Source organism: Tachyglossus aculeatus, chromosome 26 (genome assembly GCF_015852505.1).
Source record: "Tachyglossus aculeatus isolate mTacAcu1 chromosome 26, mTacAcu1.pri, whole genome shotgun sequence".
NCBI classification, from domain to species: Eukaryota; Metazoa; Chordata; class Mammalia; order Monotremata; family Tachyglossidae; genus Tachyglossus; species Tachyglossus aculeatus.
In genome coordinates this window covers 16,704,424-16,725,001 of record NC_052091.1, presented here as the reverse complement: position 1 = coordinate 16,725,001, position 20,578 = coordinate 16,704,424, and the positions used below count along the sequence as shown (strand labels likewise).

Genomic DNA, 20,578 nt, shown 5'->3' with positions numbered 1-20,578 from the left:
TAACGATCGATACATGGGAAGTTGCTTTTAATCCTTCACCATTTCGATCACAAGACAGAACCTTGAGTGACTGCAGGACTCAAGCTGCTAGGAATGCCAGTAGTCCATAATTTCTGCCAGTAAAAAAATGGTGGGCTTACCAGATTTAGATAACAAACGCTTTAATTTTTCGGGATTGGACATGTCAAGGGAGAGAACTAGCAGTTTGGGGTATTAAACTCCCAGTTTTCGGAGGCCGTTTTGAGTACTATGGTATTCATTAGCCTTGGTGTTTCTTTGTCTAAACTGTAAACTCACTGTGGGCAGGGAATATGTCTATCAATATTAGTGTATCATATCCTCTGGAGTACTTAGTACAGTGTTCTGCATATAGTAAGCATTCAATAAATGCCACTGATTGGCTGATTGATTTGATTGATCAGTATAGTGCTCCAGTCTCATAACGTGCCCATTAAAATATTCTGCACACAGTAGATAGCTTGAACAGAGCCTGGTCAAGTAGTAGTAGTGCTACTACTACTAGTTGTGGTCATAGCACTTGTGGGGAAGCAGCGTGGCTCGGTGGAAAGAGCCCGGGCTTTGGAGTCAGAGGTCAGGGGTTCAAATCCCGGCTCTGCCAATTGTCAGCTGTGTGACTTTAGGCAGGTCACTTCACTTCTCTGTGCCTCAGTTACCTCATCTGTAAAGTGGGGAATGAGATTGTAAGTCCCACGTGGGACAACTTGATTGCCTTGTATCTATCCCAGCAGTTAGAACAGTGCTTGGCACATAGTAAGCGCTTAACAAATACCATTATTATTATTATTCAGCATCTACTGTGTTACGTGCTTAGGAAAGTTCACCAAAAGCACAAGACACATTCCCTGTCCACAAGGAATTTACTCTCTATTGAGGAGATTGACATAAAAATATTTACAGATAATTGGAATGAAAAATTCACTTTACAATTGATTATTCAAATATACATAAGTGCTAAGGATGGGAACAGATAAATACATAAAGGATTGAGACAAGCCAGTACAGTAAATGCCATCTACAAAGCCCTGTATACAGTGGGCACCCAATACTCTGTCTAACCTGATTTGCTTATGCCCACCCCAGGGCTTAGTACAGTGCCTGGCACATAGTAAGCACTTAACAAGTACACCAATTATTATTATTATCATTACAATGCAATATGCACAGTAGGTAACCAAATAGTCTCTGTATATTAAAGACCCCCAGTACAATGCTCTGCAGAGTACAGAGTCATTACGTAATGTTGCTGCTGCTTCTGCTGATGAGTACATATCTGAAATTTAATTTATTTATATTAATATCTGTCTCCCCCTCTAGACTGGAAGCTTGTTGTGGGCAGGGAACATTTCTACCAACACTGTTATATTGTAGGATTCTAATCCTCGTTCCGTGACGTGTCTGCTGTGTGACTTTGGGCAAGTCACTTCACTTCTCTCTGCTTCATTCCCTCATCTGGAAAAGGGATTCAATCCCTGTTTCCCCTCCTACTTAGTCTGGGAGCCCCAAGTGGGACGTGATTGTCTTGTAACCATCCCAGCGCTTCATTCATTCATTCATTCAATCGCATTTATTGAGCACTTACTGTGTGTGGAACACTGTAGTAAGAGCTTGGGAAAGTACAGTACAGCAATAAAGAGAGACGGCCCCTGCCCACAACGAGCTCACAGTCTAGAGTGGGGAGACAGACATCAATATAAATAAATAAAATGACAGAAATATGCACAAGTGCTGTGGGGCGGGGAAGGGGGGAAGAGCAAAGGGAGCAAGTCAGTGTGATGCAGAAGGGAGTGGAGATGAGGAAAAGCGGAGCTTAGTCTGGGAAGGCCTCTTGGAGGAGGTGTGCCTTCAGTAAGGCTTTGAAAGGGGGGAGAGCCATTGTCTGCACTTATTACAGAGTTTGGAGCATAATAAGAACTCAACCCAATTATTGTTATTCTCCCAAGCACTTGGTACAGTGTTCTGCATGCAGTAAGCATTCAATAAATGTGATTGCTTGATTGATGAAATCCCAGAATAGTTTGGGGGAGGGGAGGTGACAAGGAGTTGGGGGCTGTCCCTGCCCACCCTGTCAACTGTTTAGATCTGTCTTCATTAAGCCTGGGAGAAACCTTTCTGGCACTGCAAATGATTCCATCAGCCCCCTGGTCTGCTAAACAAATTGTCAACCTGACCTAAGGCAGATTATGGCCTAAAGGCAGATTACAGCCTTCCCTGTCTTTTAGGAAACCCTGTTTGACCTCAATCACCACTTTACAAGTTAGCTGCCTTCCCCCGGAGAGGCAAGAGACCCCTTCAGTGGGTTGACCGTGACCACACACTGCATGTTTATGAAAAAGCGATGACTGAGCCCTGCTGTGGCAACTGCGCTGCCACCACCAGTCAAACGCCTAGGAGCCCTGTGTGCTGGGTGGCAGGAGATCTTTCCATCCTGATTACCCTGTATCTACTCTACCTCTTGGTACAGTGCTTGGCACTGTAACTGTAAGCACCTAACAACTCTTAGTAGTAGTAGTTTGATTGGTATTATCATTGCGTAAGGGTTGATAGACCTGATCCCTGCCCACAAAAAGTTTACAGTCTATAGGAGGAGTTTAGGATTCTGCTAGCATAAGCCCCACGAGCCGTTTGCAATGTGCTACCCCCAAGACCGTGTAATTGCTCATTGTCCCTATTGCTTAGTTTCCTCATCTATCCAATAGGGGATAAAATACCCGTTCTCGCTCCTACTTAGACTGTGAGTCCCCTGTGGGACAGGGACTGTTTCTGACCTGATTATCTTGCATCTCCCCCAGTGTTTAGTTCAGTACTCAGCACAAAGTAAGCATTTAATCAGTACCCCAGATATTCCTCATTTTATTTCTCAGGAGGTTTTAAAGAGCATTTAGCATCCCAGTTGAAACATGGGCCTGCTATGTGCTCAGAATTAAAATTTTGAGTCAGTTCAGGGGGCACCTTTTCTTATTGGGCTTGGCCACTCCTCCAACACCAGCCAAGTCACTGCGTCTCATCCCTCTCACCATCACCCTCTTGCCCACACCCTCCCTCCTGCCTGGAACTCTCTCTGCCTTCACATCCAGCAGACAACTGCTCCTCCCACCTTCAAGGAGGAGCACCTCCTTCTAAGGGGGAGGGAGAATAGGTTTTGAATCCCCATTTTACAGATGAAGAAACTGAGGCACAGAGATGGTAAGTGACATGCCCAAGGTCCCACAGCAGGCAAGGGGCATGTTTCGGAGACAGGAGAGCCACCAGAGAAGGGCAATCAGAAGGATTGATTGAAGGCAGAGACGTGTGGAGAAGTGTTGAGTGGTATTTTAGGGTGGAGGGAAGTTTGGGGTGCCTATAGGGAGGCAGGAAAGGAATTATTAAAGGAGATACCCACCCATTAGCCTGTTCTTGCTACTATCCCCCTGCATGTGACCCTAAACAAGCTGACACACTATAGGCTGAGAGCAGGACTCGTCCCCAAGGGCGAGAGCCATTGCTGCTTTTACTGTAGGTCCTGCCATGTTTGCTAAGGACCACCATTGGCAGTGCTGACATTTCTGAAGGCTCTAGAGGCCCGGTCTCCGTGGGAGGAAACGCTTCAATGCAGAGAGGAAGGAATTCATCATGGCGAGGCCAGATTCTCTCTCCTTCCACCATTCCTCTTCCTGCCATTCACACCTCAATCGTAAGGGTTGGTGTTGAGGGAGAGGAGGAGAAGGAGGGTGGAGGCTGTTGGGGTACGCCACAGCCTACTGAGGCAGTGGGAAATAGAAAGTTGGTTTTCTGATACCCACAGGTCCAAAGGAGGGGGTTCGGCAGTGTTCTAGACTGTTATGAGGGGGCTGGTGGGCTTGCATTTGCATTGGGGCTTCTCGCTGAGAGAAATCACCTCAGCTGGAAATTCCAGGGAGTGGAGGTCAGGGTGAAAGGGTTGTGGTGAAACACTAATATCGGGTGGGTGATGGATTTCCTGTCTATCTTTCCTCTGCTCTAACGCTGTGATCTGTGACGGGAAATGAGATGAAGACAAAAATGTAAGGAACAGCTGGGTGAGTGGGAGGGAACAGAGTGCAGAGTGCAGAAAACACAACGGATCCCTTAGGTCATCTAGCAATTGCACAATAAAATCAGGTTCAGCGAGCCGAAATATGTAATTCATTTACTCTTGATATTTGAGTTGTCTGGCTTCATGGCATATGATTTTCCACTCTCCAGAAATCTATACGTGTCCAGTTCTACACAAAAACATGGCTTATTCGGCCCATATAACTCAAGCCAGGGGGTTGGGGGGAGAGTGTTTGTGACAATCCATCCATTATACCAATCCCAAAATGGAGCCAGGAGTGAAAAATACAATGTCAGGTTTGTGATTGCTTGACACGCCTGTCTCTCGGAGCAATGAGAAGCAGTGTGGCCTAGTGGAAAATGCCCAGGCCTGGGAGTTAGAGGAGCTGACTTCTAATCCCAGCTCCACCATTTGTCTGCAGTGTGTCTTTGGGTAAGTCACTTCACTTCTCTATGCCTCAGTTACCTCATTTGTAAAATGGAAATTAAAGTTGTGCAATCCATGTGGGACCTCATCTGGGTCCAATCCAACCTGATTATCTAGTATCTCCCTCAGTACAGTGCCTGGAACAGAGTAAGAGTTTAACAAATACCATTAAAAAAATGCAAACCCTGTCAGTTTTTCTTCCTTTCTCTTAGGGGAAGAGATGGTGGTGATTGCTGTGCCACTGGGCAGCCGGAGTGTGAGGATTTCAGTGAAAGGATCCGCTCATCTGGGTGAGTACCAGGTTTACCTCCCCATCAGGGCCGGGCTCAATTTTTAAGGAGGCAGATTCAATTTAGAGTAGAAGCAAGTCCCATAACAGATAAACCACCCTCCCCACCCATGCCGGGCATTTCTGGACGTGGAGTCGAGAGGCCGGTCCTCTGTATTTCTGTTTCTAAACAACAGGGGAGTAGAAAATCTAAACAAAACCGTTGGCGGCCCTGACAGAATTTTCCACTCAGGTTAGCATTACTGGAGTCTAAATCAAATCACCACGCCGACCATCGCCTGCCATTCGGCCAGCCAGTTCAGAGTATCTCTCCGCTAGCCCTAATGAAGTGGGGACGGCCTGAGCTGTTTAACTGAATGGGCCAACAGCCTCACTGAACACCCTAAGAGAAATGCAAGCAGAGGGACAAAATCTCCAGCAGATTTTCCTAGGAGAAGTTTCTATACTGGGGTGCCTGCCCTGGTCTTCCCTGGGAGGGTTTGGGAGTAGATGGAGTTAAGCTTGGCCCCTGTCTTGGAGTGAGCTCATTTCTTCTCTTAAAGTGTTCAACTCGGGGAAGTTTAGAGTGGACGTTTGAAAGCTCGAGGATGATGAGGCCCGGTGAAAGCAGAGGTTTGGAAAAGCTCCGGGGAAATGGAGTAGCCAGCAGCTGGAATAGCAGAATCCACTAACATCTGGAGGGGTCCCTCCTTCGGGGAGCACTCGAATCCACACTGTAGTCAACTTAACTGGGATCCTTTTGTCCTCCACTGCATTCCCCTTCTTCCGGCCCCGGGGCCCGGGCCCTGATCCCAAGAAACGGGACTTTGGGGTTGGAGTGGTCCAGATAATTGTCTCACCCCTGGCTCAGCTATAACCTTAGGATAGTCTTGTTTCATTCCAGTATGAATTTGGCATGAAGATTATCTCTGCAGGGTTATAGAACGTGAGGTCTAGAAGCTCTTTTGCTAACAGTTAACAGCTACAGTGGCTCACAGCTTTAGCTAAGTGTCGGTTCACTCTGCAAAAATCCTCTTGCTGAAGAATCAGGGAGGTAAAACCTAACATCGCCCCAGACATGGTTCTTGATAACTTGAGGCCTGGGGTCGCTAAGTAAGGGCTCCAACTGATCATTGCTGCCCATTTTTAAGTCATCACTGGATCATTCCCAACATCACCAGTGGTATTTATTGAGCACCTCTTGAGGACAGAAACTGAACGAGACACTCGAAAGATATCCATAAGATGATGACTATACTATACAGTCAAAAATAACAATCCCTAGTGGATAAATGCACTGGAAATAAATAAACATAGAAGTCCTTCCTAATTGCTTGGAGGCTTTGAACCTCTTTAATTTTAGCTTCGTAGTCAAAGAACTATATGTCAAATTCACAAAGGTTCAACTAGGAATGACATTCTTGACGAATCCTGCATCAAAAGCCGGGATATTGATACACCCTCACTGGGCCACCATTGGGCATCTGGGTATCAGTGGTCCTTCTGCTACTGCTTCACATTCCATCCACACAGGTGCCCGTTATCTCCTAACTACTCAGCAGTGCTCCATCCAATCTGAGTAGTGAAAACGCGTGTTATGGGAGCCCTGGGATTTAAAGTAATGATTTCTCTTTTGTCTCACCAGGCCAACAAAGGTGACGATTTTAATTCCTTTGACTAGGAAGCAAAATTACAAAAGTTCAAACCCTCCACAGTGAAAAAGACTTTTTAGTGTATCAATTCGTTCATTTTCAGCTTATTTATTTCCTCACATAGATTTGCTATTTTTGTAACAGCTAAGACAGGAAGGTGGGAATGAGAGGGCTTGGTGCTGTAGTTTCTGTCCTCTACACCCTCGCGAGCTTTATATGTCCCTGCCTGGTCCTTTGGGGGCACGGGGCTGCCCCTGGCATGATCAAGAGCACACCCAATTATCCCTTCACTTCTGCCTGGGAGCCCTGTGACTAGCCAAGGGGAGAATCAAATGTCGCAGCCCTGGGGGAGGATTTTATCTTTTGTCCATGCCAGGCAGCTTTTAGCTTTGTACATTGAGTTCCCTTCATGTTAAGGAACAGTTGTGCTCTAGCATTCACCCTCTCCAGCACCATACACGTATACTCAAGGAATCTCTTAAATAGCATGACGTGCCAAGTACAAATAGCCTCACGATGTCAGAATAGCTTTCCAGTATTCCCCAATGCCATTGTATTCAAAATCCAGGTTAGGACAGAATTTCCCTTATTCAAAATTTCTTTTCATGTGTGTGTTCCCCTGCTGAATGTAAGCTTCTTGTGGGCGGAGATTGTGTGTACAAAATATACTTATTGCACTCTCCCAAGTGCAAGTCCCAAGTGCAATGAGGAGAAATGCGGCTTAGTGGAAAGATCACAGACTTGGGAGTAAGCGGTCATAGGTTCTAATCCTGCCTCCGCCACTTGTCTTCTGTGTGACCTTGGGCAAGTCACTTCACTTCTCTGTGCCTCAGTTACCTCATCTGTAGAATGGGGATTGAGACTGTGAGTCTCACGTGGGACAACCTGATCACCTTGCAGCATGGCTCAATGGAAAGAGCACGGGCTTGGGAGTCAGAGGCCGTGGGTTCTAATCCTAGCTCCTCCACTTGCCTGCTGTTTGACCTTGGGCAAGTCACTTCACTTCTCTGTGCCTCAGTTACTTCATCTGTAAAATGGGGATGAAGACTGTGAGCCCCACATGGGACAATGTGATTACCTTGTATCTACCCCAGTGCTTAGAACAGTGCTTGGCACATAGTAAGTGCTTGACAAATACCTTCATTATTATTATTATTACCTCAGAGTTTAGGACAGTGCTTGGCACATAGTAAGCATGAACAAATGCCATCATTCATTCATTCATAGTACAGTGCTCGGCAATCAGTCAGTCAATCAATGGTATTTATTGAGTGCTTACTGGGTGCAGAGTACTGTTCTAAGTGCTTTGGAAAGAGCCCGGGCTTGGGAGTCAGAGGTCATGGGTTCGAATTCCGGCTCCAACACTAGTCAGCTGTGTGACCTTGGGCAAGTCACTTAACTTCTCTGAGCCTCAGTTCCCTCATCTGAAAAATGGGGATTAAGACTGTGAGCCCCACGTGGGACAACCTGATCACCTTGTATCCCTCCAGCAGTTAGAACAGTGCTTCGCACATAGTAAGCGCTTAACAAATGCCATCATCATTATTATTATTATTACACTACAGCAGAGTTAGTGGACACATTCCCTGCCCCCAGCAAGTACTCAATAAATAGCATTGACTGATTGATTGATAGACTGAATTTAGTGCACTCCAAGTCCCAGATCAAGACGGCTTCCAGAAAAAGCATACACTTTGGACCCTGAGCTAGGAGTCAATCAATCAATCAATCAGTCAATCAGTGACGCAGTCTCCCCTCCCACTCTTTCTAGAAAGGGTCTCATCTTCACCCACTTTCCCAAACTCACTATGAAACGGGGAGGTGTCAGCTTCCTTCTCTCGCCTCACTGCTGCTTTTCCACCATTCCACCTTCCCCATCCCTTTCTTTCCCTTCCTTCAAGGTCCATATCATCTGCCTCTACTACCAACTCTGAATACTAGAAACAGTCGTCTACTGCTCCCCAAGCCCCACTCCAACTTTTTCAACCATTTCGATCCCTTTCTCACATTCCTTCTCTCTTTCTCCATCCTGATGTTGATCCTTGGGGACTTCAATGAAAAGCAGAATGGCTTAATAGAAAGAGCCCGGTCTTTGGAGTCAGAGGATGTGGGTTCTAATCCTAACTTTGCCACTTGTCTGCCGTGTGGCCTTAGGCAAGCCACTTAACTTCTCAGTGCCTCAGTGACCTCATCTGCAAAATGGGGATTAAGACTGTGGGCCCCAAGTAGGACAACCTGATTTCCTTGTATCTACCCCAGCACTTAAAACAGTGATTGGCACATAGTAAGTGCATAATACCATAATTATTATTCTTAATTATTATTCAACATCCACACAGATGTTCCTAATGACCCTTCTGCTGCCCACTTTCTACCATTCCTCAGCTCCACTGACCTCGCCCACTCACCAACCTGGACACGCACTCATTCTCATCATCTCTCGTCACTGTAAAATCTCTACCCTCACCAACTTTAAAATCCCTCTATCTGACCACAACCTCTTCACTGCCTTCTCTCCCACCCACTGCCTCCTCGCAAATCTGTGCTGTTCCCCCCCACCGAAGACCTCCGATGTTTTGACCCCATCCAATTTTCTCAAGACAAATATGTCTCGTTTAGCCTCCATACCCAACCTATCTTCCCTTGATGACCAAATTCATACCCTCAATGCCACCCTCTCTACTGAACTCAACTCACTTCACTCCCATGTTTTTCCTCTATTCCTTTGCCGACCTCATACCATTAATCCTCAGCCCTGGTTCACCTCCACAGTCTGCTTCCTTCGCTCCTGTGCACGAGCCATAGACTTTTGCTGGTGGAAATCTAGTTATCAGGCCCACTTGTCTACTTTAAGTTAATCTTTGCCTGCTTTAGCTCTGTCCTCTCCTCTGCTGGGCAATATTGTTTCCCTATCCTTGATTACCATGCCCTCTCCAGTTGCATCCAACATCCAACTCCCTCTTCAAATTCCCTGTCCCCCTGCCTCCCTCATGTCTTGCCCATAATGACCTGGCCATCTACTTTATTAAGAAAATTGACACTAACAGGCATGAGCTCCCTAAAATCTCCCTTGCCCCTCCTCAGTCCCTACCCCTTCCATCTCCCTCTTTAACTCTCCCATCCTTCCCAGCAGTATCTCTAGAGGAGATTTCCTGTCTCCTCTCAAAATCCACCCCCTCCACCTGCGTATCTGACCCCATTACTTCTCGCCTTCTCAAAACTCTTGCCCCCTCCCTTCTTCCATCCCTAACAGCCATCTTCAACTTTTCACTCCCCAATGGCTTCTTCCCCACTGCTTCAAACATGTGCATGTCTTTCCTATCCTAAAAAAACCCTCCCTTGACCCAGTGGCTCCCTCCTGCTATCACCCCATCTCCCTTCTTCCATTACTCTCCACACTTCTTGAGCAAGTTGTCTACACCTGCTGTCTCAAGTTCCTCTCTTCCATTTCTCCTCTTGACCCCTCCAATCTGGCTTCTGTGCATTTCACTCAACAGAAACCATCCTCTCAAAGGTGACCAATACTCTCCTTCTTGCCAAATCCAACGGCTTCTACTCCATCCTAATCCTCCTCGACTTCTTGGCTACCTTTGGCACTGTCGCCCACCTCTTCTCCTGGAAACATTATCCATCCTCAGCTTAACTGACAGTGTCCTCTTCTGGTTTTCCTCCTATCTCTCTGTCCACTCATTCTCAGTCTCTTCCAAGGACTTCTCCTCTCCCTCCCATCCTCTAACTGTGGGTGTCCCTCAAGGCTCAATTCTGGATCTCTTTCTATTCTCCATCTCCACCCACTCCCTTGGAGAACTCATTTGCTCCCATGGCTTCAATTACCACCTCTAGGCAAATGATTCCCAAATCTACATCTCCTACCCTTCTCTTTCTCCCTCTCTGCAGTCTCACATTTCCTCCTGCCTTCAGGACATCTCTACTTCGTTGTCCCACTGACATCCTAAACTTAATATGTCCAAAACAGAATTCCTTACCTTCCTTGTCTCTTTTCTCTCAGTCACCCATATTCAATCTATCATTAAATCCTGTTGGTTAAGTTGCACAATGCTGCTCGAATCTCTCCTTTCCTCTCTATCCAAATTGCTACTGTGTTCACCCAAACACTTATCCCATCCCTCTTTGATTACTGAATCAGCCTCCTTGCTGAACTCCCTGCCTCCTGTCTCTCCCCCCTCCGATCCACACTTCATTCTGCTGCCTGCATTGTTTTTCTTCAAAAGTGTTCAGTCCATGTTTCTCCACTCCTCAAGACACTATAGCGATTGTCCATCTACCTACATATTAAACGGAGACTCCTAACCATTGGCTTTAAAGCACTCAATCGTCTTGTCCCCCCCAATTTACCTCTCTCTTCTCCTGTTACAACCCAATCCAATAGACTCCATTCCTCTTATCTTGCCACCGACCTCTCACCCACATCATACCTCTGGCCAAGAACACCCTCCCTCTTCATAACCCACAGACAATTACACTCCACAGCTTCAAAGTCTTTTTGAAGGCACAACTTCTACAAGAAGCTTTCCCTTACTAAACCCTCACTTCCCAACTCACTGCCCATTTGCCCCAAGCTTTTCCAAAAGCCACCTCCCTTTCCCTTCAAGGGGTGATGAGCTGGCTTATGAAAAGATGAAAGCCCTGAATTTCTAAATAATGGAACAGTTAAATTGGTTTGATTAATGTAGCGCTTTTGGGCCCCCTGTTCTTGCCTTGGCTTTTAAGTACGATTTCCCTGGAAATGAACAGCTACGCCATATGTTTCGCTCAGGAGTATGTTTTGCTCAGCTTAGAGTCTTTCAGGAGTGATTGCTCTCACGGCAAGGAAAGGCCCCCTTCAGCTACAGAAGGAGAGAGGCACAGCTGGAAAGTTCAATAGAGCAATCTATTCTAGATAGTGTCTCCCTCAGGGGTGTCTAATCACAAAGTGGAAGTTTGTTTTAATCTGAGATTCTGTCTCCTCCAGGGCCATAGAATCACAAAGTAGAAATTCGTTCTAAGTCTAGATAGCGTCTTCCTTGGAGGTGTCCAATCACAAAACGGATGCTTGTTCTAATTCTAGATAGTGTCTCTCAGGGGGATCTAATCACAAAGCGGATACTTGTTCTAATTCTAGATAGTGTCTCCCTTGGGGGCATCCAACCTCTTAGATAGTGTCTACTTAAGGAGTGTCCATTCTTCCATTTGGCCTACCCAGCATATGGCAGGGAATTCAGAGTTGCACTGGGAAAGTCTCAGGTGACCAGTGGGGAGAATCTAGGCTCCATAGGGGTCACCTTCATCCCAGTAACATCAACCAGTGAAATTTATTAAACCGTTAACTGTTTGCAGGCCAGTGTACTAAGCCGTTGGGAAAATACAATGCAGTAGAGTTGGTAGACACACTCCCTGCTCACAAAGAGCATAGAGTAGATGGGGAGGCAGACATTAAAAGAAATAACAGATAGAGGAAAGAGTAGAGAACATGGATATGGACATAAGTTCTGTAGAGCAATCCCAGGCATGAACTGCAACATCCTGGGCTCCCGCATGACCTTTCCTCCTGTGCTCATCTGTGTTTTCTGGTGAGACCTTCCTTCCTTCCTTTTAGGAGAGGACACACTTAAAAACACGTCAGAGCCCAACTTCCCTATGTCTTTTCCATGAAGACCTACATGAGGTGAAGAACAGAGCAATCTATCAGTTCTGAGTCAATTCCAGAACTGTAAATGTTGAACGTAGGCCTGGGATTCAGAGGATCAGGGTTCTAATCCTGACTCTGCCACTTGCCAACTTTGTGACCTAAGGGAAGTCGCTTCACTGGCTCTGTGCCTGTGTTACCTCTGCTGTATTGTACTTTCCCAAGCATGTGATACAGTGCACTACACACAGTAAGCACTCAATAAGGGAAGCAGCATGGGCCTGGGGTCAGAAGGACCTGGATTCTAATCCTGCCTCTGCCACTTGCCTGCTGTGTGACCTTGGACAAGTCACTTCACTTCTTTGGGCCTCAGTTGCTTCATATGCAAAAAATAGGGATTAAGAGAGTGAGCCTCAGGTGGGACGGAGACTATGTCCGACCCGATTACCTTGTATCTACCCTGGTGCTTAAACAGTACTTGGCACATAGTAAGTGCTTAATGAATACCATTATTATCATTATTATTATTACTATAAATAGCCTTGATTGATTTCCCCATATGTAAAATGGAGATTCAATACTTGTTCTCCCTCCTGCTTAGGCTGTGAATTCCATATGGGAAAGGGGCTGTATCTGACTGGATTATCTTCTATCTACCCCAGCACTTATAACTGTGCTTGACATATAGTTAGCATTTCACAAAAACTATTATTATGGCTATTATTTGTTATAACATAATAATTATATATCAGTAACAATAACCATGAAATTAATGAACTTCGATAAACCAGAAGGAACTGATTCATGTTTAGAAGACTTTTGCCCAGCTTGGTTTCCCATATTCACTGGGAAAACACCACCTCTTCAAGGACCCCAAGGCCCTCATTGCAGGGCTGAGATTTTCAGAGGTCCAGGCATTATTCTTCCTTATTTGGAGAAAAGTAAAGAGGCAGAGGAACAATTCCCCGCTCCCCCACCTCCCCCCACCCACAGAAGAAAACTCCTCTGTTCTTTCAAACCCAACATCGCCATTCCTGTGATTTCTGGAACAGAGTCTAGATTCATTCAATCATATTTATTGAGCACTTACTGTGTGCAGAGCACTGTACTAAGTGCTTGGGAAGTACAAGTTAGCAACATACAGAGACGGTCCCTACCCAACAGCGGGAGCTGAGCAAATATGGATTTCAGTGCATAAGTAGGAGTGTTTTTTTTTTTCCCCAGATGTTCCTTATCAGATTGAAAAATAAAACCTGGTCTTGTCCAGTGCTGGTAGATCTGGTTTAGAAAAGATGTGTTTCCAACTCAGTGAGGAAATGCAAGCTTCAATGAATCCTTTCCCTCCATAAATGGAGAACTGTTAAGAGGCATAATTAGATCTTTATGTACTGATAAGTATAGAAAATTTTCTGGCCCATAAAGTCATTTTCTTCATTTCAGCATGGGGCTTGTTTTTACATTCTTTGAAACAGAAATGCCATTTTAATTGCATTGTGTTCACCTGCCTTCATCTTTCCCTCCTAGTTATTGAGTCAAAAACACTTCAAGGAGACAAACGGGAACATAACTTCAAGGCCCCTGGCATGTTTGTCATCGAAAACACAACGGTGGAATTTCAGAAGGGGCCCGATAGGGAAACCTGGAAAGCTGCAGGGCCTCTCGGAGCAGATTTCATTTTCAAGGTAGGATGGGGATATCTATCTGTTTCTCAGTATGCTGGGTGGAAAAACACATTTGGTTTAAGAGTGCAGGGTAGTACAGAATTCCACCATGGGGTCAGATCCACAGCCTGGTCAGCCCAATAGGGGCACTGGTGTAATTGGAAGTTGCCCTAGTTCATTCAATCGTATTTATAGAGCTCTTACTATGTGCAGAGCACTGTACTAAGCGCTTGGGAAGTACAAGTTGGCAAAATATGGAGATGGTCTCTACCCAACAACGGGCTCACAGTCTAGAAGGGGGAGACAGACAACAAAACAAAACATGTAGACATGTGTCAAAGTTGTCAGAACAAATAGAATTAAAGCTATATGCACATCATTAACAAAATAAATAGAATAGTAAATATGTACAAGTAAAATAGAGTAATAAATCTGTACAAATATATATATATATATATATATATACAAGTGCTGTGGGAAGGGGAAGGAGGTAGAGTTGGGGGAGTGGGGAAGAGGAGAGGGAAAAGGGGGCTCAATCTGGGAAGGCCTCCTGGAGGAGGGGAGCTCTCAGTAGGGCTTTGAAGGGAGGAAGAGAGCTAGCTTAGTGGATTTTGGCGGAGCTTGGCGGAAGACAAATTTTTGGTGGCAAGAGGCAAAGTATCATCAGTTCTCTGACTAAAATATCACGTCATAATTCACACACAGACACAAAGTACACAGGTTCAGTAAGACAATAATCACCACCAGAGGAACTCACTGGCATTTGGCTAGGTCTTCCCGTTCTGGTTCAGATCAACCAGTGGCATTTATTGAGTGCTTACTGTGTGCAGAGCACTGTACTAAGCGCTTGGGAGAGTACAATACAAGAGTTGATAGATACATTCCCTGGATAAGGTATGAGCCCGGGAGTCCGGAGGTCATGGGTTCTAATCCGAGATCTGCTACTTATCTGCTGTGAGACCTTGGGCAAGTCACTTCACTTCTCTGTCCTCAGTTACCTCATCTGTAAAAAATGGGAATTGAGACCGTGAGCCCCATGCGGGGCAGGGACTGTGTCCAACTCGCTTGTACCCACTACAGCGCTTAGTACATTGCCTGACATAGTAAGTGCTTAACAAATACCATTTTAATAATAATTGTGGTATTTGTTAAACACATTATATTCCAAGCACTGAAGCAGATATACGATAGTCAGGTTGGACAAAGACCCTGTCCCACAGGAAGTTCACAGTCCAAGTAGGAGGGAGAACTGAATTCCCATTTTATAGATGAGGGGACTAAGGCCGAGGAAAGTGAAGTGACTTGCCCAGTGTCACTCAGCAGGCTAGTGGTAGAGTCAGAATTAGAACCAAGGTCCTCTGACTCACAGGCCCAGGGCTGTTTTCACTAGGCCATGCTATTTCTCAATGTAGGGAAAAAGATTGCACCTCTAACATGCTTTTCTTTTTATCTTTCATTATTTCCTCTCTGTCTTCTCTCTTTCTCTCCCCCTCATCTCCCTTTTGGAGACTGTATTCCCCAAAAAGGATGGTCACAATGCCAATCATACCAAAAGGTTTTTAGCGGATGTCACCCCTACTAGCCTGTAAGTTCCTTGCTAACAGGGATCATGTCTTCAATTTCTGTTGCATCCTCCCAAGCGCTTAACACAGTGCTCTGCTAGGCATTCAGTAAATACTACTGATTATTTGCTACAATAACAGAGACTGGCCTTGGTGGTAAAGGGCATTATTTGTTTTCACCAGCTGTTTCCAGATATTTTCCTCTTTCCTAGGGTCACTGCATCTGTCTCCCAAGCAGGTAAAAATTTTTTTTACAGTTTAGCTGATGCTCCTCAAACTCCTTCAACTTGACTCTGCAGTGGTTGAGTGGGTAGAAAGGATTGGCAATTTGTAGGTATACATCCAGGCCCCCTCCTAAATGGGTCTCAGGGGGCTTCTGGGCCCAGGAGGAAGGAATGGGACCTAGCAAAGAGGATGGGAGTCACTGGGCTGAGCCTCAGGCCCCAAGGGGCACCATAAAGATAATAATAAGTGTGGTATTTGCTAAGTGCTTCCTAGGGCTCAGTGGAAAGAGCCCGGGCTTTGGAGTCAGAGGTCATGGGTTCAAATCCCAGCTCCACCAATTGTCAGCTGTGTGACTTTGGGCAAGTCACTTCACTTCTCTGTGCCTCAGTTCCCTCATCTGGAAAATGGGGATTAAGACTGTGAGCCCCCAGTGGGACAACCTGATCACCTTGTAACCTCCCCAGCGCTTAGAACAGTGCTTTGCACATAGTAAGCGCTTAATAAATGTCATTATTATTATAAGCCGTACTGCTTCTCCAAGTTCCTGAACTAAGTGGGTTTCTATGACAGAGCCAGGTGAGCTGAATCCCCTTCTGTCTGGGTGGGAAAGAAGGAGTGAGAACTTCTTCTAGGGCTCCGTTGGTAAAGTGAGGAAGCAGAAGCCTCCATCCATCCCTTCTCCCGTGGCTGACCCCCAGGACCTCACATCCAGCCGTGGCTGACCCATTTCTTCCTTTTATTTGTCATGTGTGTATACTCCATCACTCCCACCTATTCATCATTGGTTCATATATACACAAGTACTTTGGTGTGAATCCCCAAGTACTTGGGTGGTGTGGAAGTGCTGAAGTGGCATTAGGGGAGAGGAAACTGAGAGATTCTTCAGGGAAGACTTCCCAGAGCAGATGTGATTTCAGAAGGACTTTGAAGAGAAGCAACATGGCCTAGTGGCTAGAACACGGGCCTGGGTTCTAATCCCAGCTCCCCCACTTGTCTGCTGCGTGACCTTGGCCAAGTCCCTTCACTTCTCCCTGCCTCAGTTACCACATCTGTAAAACGGGGATTAAAACTGTGAGCCCCATGTAGGACACGGACGGTGTCCAACCTGAGAAGCAGCGCGGCTCAGTGGAAAGAGCCTGGGCTTTGGAGTCAGAGGTCATGGGTTCAAACCCCAGCTCCCCCACTTGTCAGCTGTGTGACTTTGGGCAAGTCACTTAACTTCTCTGTGCTTCAGTTCCCTCATCTGTAAAACGGGGATGAAGACTGTGAGCCCCCCGTGGGACAACCTGATTGCCTTGTAACCTCCCCAGCGCTTAGAACAGTGTTTTGCACATAGTAAGCGCTTAAGAAATGCTATTATTATTATTTTTTTAATTATTAGTAGCTCGTATCTACCCCAGCACCTGGAAAATAGTAAGAGCTTAACAAATGTCATTAAAAAAAATAAAAATACGTGGGGAGAGCTGTGGTCTGCCAGACGTGAAGGGGGAGGCAGTTAAGTGCTAAGTTTTCATGCAAGCAGCATTTTGCAGCCAGGCTTTCTGGGATGGGACAAACCACTCAGCCATGCTGCTCATCCAGATCTCTCTGCCATCTGGCCGGCGGGAATCTGCTCTGCTCTGGGGTTGCATTGATGTACTGACTGTAATCCTGTCATGACGTCTTGTCTCCAGACCAGGTACACGGCCCCCAGAGACAGCGTTGTCCAATTCGTCTTCCACCAGCCCATCAGTCACCAGTGGAGGCAAACGGACTTCTTTCCCTGCACCGTGACATGCGGCGGGGGTAAGTTTAAGATGGGGTAACTCTGAGTACTCCACTGGGAATTCTGACTTAAAAATCATAGCGTTTGTGATTAATCCTGGTTGTCTTCTCTTTACATTTCACAGCAGGTGATGGGGTAAATGGCTCATCATTATCTTTGTCTATTTTTTTCTCCTCCTCCTCTACCGCCACCTCTTTTATCTCCCCACTCTCCACTCTTCTTCCAACTCCTCCTCCATCTCCCCCTTTATCTCCTCCTATATCTCCCCTTCCTCCTTCACTTCTTCTATCTCCTCACCCTCCAGAGAGCATTTATTGAGTATTTACTGAGCTAAGCACTTGGAAGAGGACACTAGAGTTTAGAGAAGTAGAGTTGTAGAAGCAGTGTGGCTTAGTGGAAAGAGCATGAGCTTGGGAGTCAGAGATGGTGGGTTCTAATCCTGGCTCCGCCACTTGTCGGCTGTGTGACTTTGGGACAGCCACTTAACTTCTCAGTGCCTCAGTTGCCTCATCTGTAAAATGGGGATTAAGACTGTGAGCCTCATGTGGGGCAACCTGATTACCTTGTATCTGCAACACTGCTTGACACATAGTAAGTGCTTAGCAAATACTATCATTATTAGAGAAACAGTGTGTCTCAGTGGCAAGAACACAGGCTTGGGAGTCAGAGGTCATGGGTTATAATCCCAGCTCTGCCACTTGTCATCTGTGTGACTTTGGGCAAGTCACTTCACTTCTCTGGACCTCAGTTACCTCATCTGTAAAATGGGGCTTAAGACTGTGAGACCCACGTGTATCCCCCCACAGTACTTAGAACAGTGCTTGGAACATAGCAAGTGCTTAACAAATACCATTATTATTATTATTAGGCACTGTCCCTGCCCTTGAGGAACTACAGTCTAGCCACCCCTACTGCTGCTTACCCCGTCATACTGCAGTCCCTTTGTCTAGTGTATGAAGGACTTTTGTAATGAAGGCAGCCACCTCAAGTTGGTAGCCCATCCCATTAACTCTAAATCAAGAGTAAATGGAGTTAGGTGGCTGAGGAGAGGTGGTGATGAGGCTGAATCAAGCAACTGTATTAACTGAGCGCTTACTATATGCAGAGCACTGTACTTGTGCTTGAGAAAGTGCAAGACAATGGAGTTGATAGACGCGATCCATGCCCATAAGGAGCTTACAGTCTGTGTGGAGGCTGGCTGAAGGGAGAATGTGTTGATTGTACGAGCTGCCAGACCTGTCCAGGATCAGTTAAGATATAGGGTAGAATCTCTGTTTCCAGGGAGCTTTTAATAGTGGGGCTGTTAGGCCTAAGCCGGGTGGCATCAGAAGAAAGGGTCGGATGCCCCTGTAACCCCTTCCTGCCCTATGATTCCAAACCACTTCCGGGCCAATCACCGCCCCCTGCCCCACCCCAATCTCAATCCTCCACCCCCCTGCGGCAATATCCACATTTCTGCCAGAGTCGCTTGGTCAACTTGAAGAGCAGTCCTGCTGGCTTCACTCCAATGGGGTTCTGGGTTGTGACTCGCACCCCTTGCATAAAAGCCAGTTCCACTTTTCCAGAACTCGTTGCCCTTCCGGAGCCCAGCCTCAGGCCATAGTCGTTGGGGTGTGAAATTTGCAAGTCTCTGTGAACAGTCATCAGGGACAAATGGGCCAACTCTGCGCTCTTTGGAGGGTTTAATTCCAAGCTTCCTGAAATATGAGCATCAGTTCCAAGTTGGGATCTTCCTATTTCCCTTCCTATTTGTGTGTATTCATTTTGAACAAATGACCAAAGTAGTGGTAAAGCAATTGAATCCTCATTTTTTAAAGTCCCATGGAAAAAGTGAACCCATTGGTTATTTTGGTGGCCCAGGATCTGTGGGCAATTGTTCTTTGCCTCCCGAATGGCCAGGAAATCAGCCTCCAGCCTGAAAGTGCCAGCATTGATTGTTCCATTGGCCTGTGCTCCTCTTGAGCTCTTTCCAGTTCTTCCTGGCACTCCCTTGGTGGGCCAAAATTTTCAGAGAAGATGCCATTGATGGCCAACACTGGAGCTCTAACCCGAGCACCTGGCACTCCCACCAGGGCGTTACTGGCTCCATTCGTATTTCCATTTTCGTGGTTTTCGCCTTTGTTTATAACACCGACCGGAACGTCTCTCTCCAAACCATCTCCTGTGAAATGTCTTTCTTGCCGTAGCCAAGAACGCAGTCTAGTGGTCTCTAAAAGCCAATTCCCTCTTACCCAAATTAGTTCTTTAAATAGCTCTTTTGGCCAATGTACCATGAGTATGAGGTTGTTCTTCCCTTGGCAGAAGGACCAGGGACGTTCCTGAAAAATTACTCTGCTTCTGGGGCGTCGGCATCAAAGTAGAGAAACTGGGATGAGATCTCTCAGGAGGATTCAGTCTCACTCTCCCTTGGTTTTCTCTCATCTCCTCCAGGGTGTTGTTTTAATAATAATAATAATAATGGCATTTATTAAGTGCTTACTATGTGCAAAGCACTTTTCTAAGCACTGGAGGGGATACAAGGTGATCAGGTTGTCCAGGTTGTCCCACGTCGGGCTCACAGTCTTAATCCCTTTTTTACAGATGAGGTCACTGAGGCTCAGAGAAGTTAAATGACTTGCCCAAGGTCACACAGCAGACATGTAGCAGAGGCAGGATTAGAACCCATGACCTCTGACTCCCGAGCCCAGGCTCTTTCCACTGAGCCACGCTGCTTCCCTTTTTTGAGTGTTCCTGCTTCTCGGAGATCCCAGGGCCAGTTGGCAGGGAGAGGAGTTCTCCAATATGACTTGGCTCTGGTCGTGCCGTGTGAGCTTGGACAAGCAGCTTGGCTCAGTGGAAAGAGCACAGGCTTTAGAGTCAGAGGTCATGGGTTCAAATCCCAGCTCTGCCAACTGTCAGCTATGTGACTTTGGGCAAATCACTTCACTTCTCTGTGCCTCAGTTACCTAATCTGTAAAAATGGGGATTAAAACTGTGAGCCCCCCATGGGACAACCTGATCTCCTGGTAGCCTCCCCAGTGCTTAGAACAGTGCTTTGCACATAGTAAGCGCTTAACAAATACCATCATTATTATTATTATTATTATGTCAGGTCACTTTCCTGTGCCTCAGTTACCTCACCTCTAAAATGGGGATTGAGACTGTGAGCCCCTTTGGGAGAGGGACTGCATCCAACCTGATTTGCTTGCATACAACCCAGCACTTAGAACAGTGCCCGGCACATAGTAAGCCCTTAATAATAATAATAATAATAATAATGATGGCATTTATTAAGTGCTTACTATGTGCAATGCACTGTTCTAAGCACTGAACAAATACCAC

The 20,578-nt window shown here is 46.2% G+C and overlaps 1 protein-coding gene across 1 annotated transcript in view; it reads left to right on the top strand.

Annotated features, from left to right (window-relative positions):
- Positions 1-20,578, top strand: part of ADAMTSL3 (ADAMTS like 3) — a 317,132-nt gene that overhangs the window by 200,525 nt on the left and 96,029 nt on the right. The window contains 3 exon segments of the mRNA XM_038767353.1: positions 4,711-4,788; positions 13,569-13,726; positions 17,166-17,277. Coding sequence (XP_038623281.1) covers positions 4,711-4,788; positions 13,569-13,726; positions 17,166-17,277 — 348 coding nt within the window.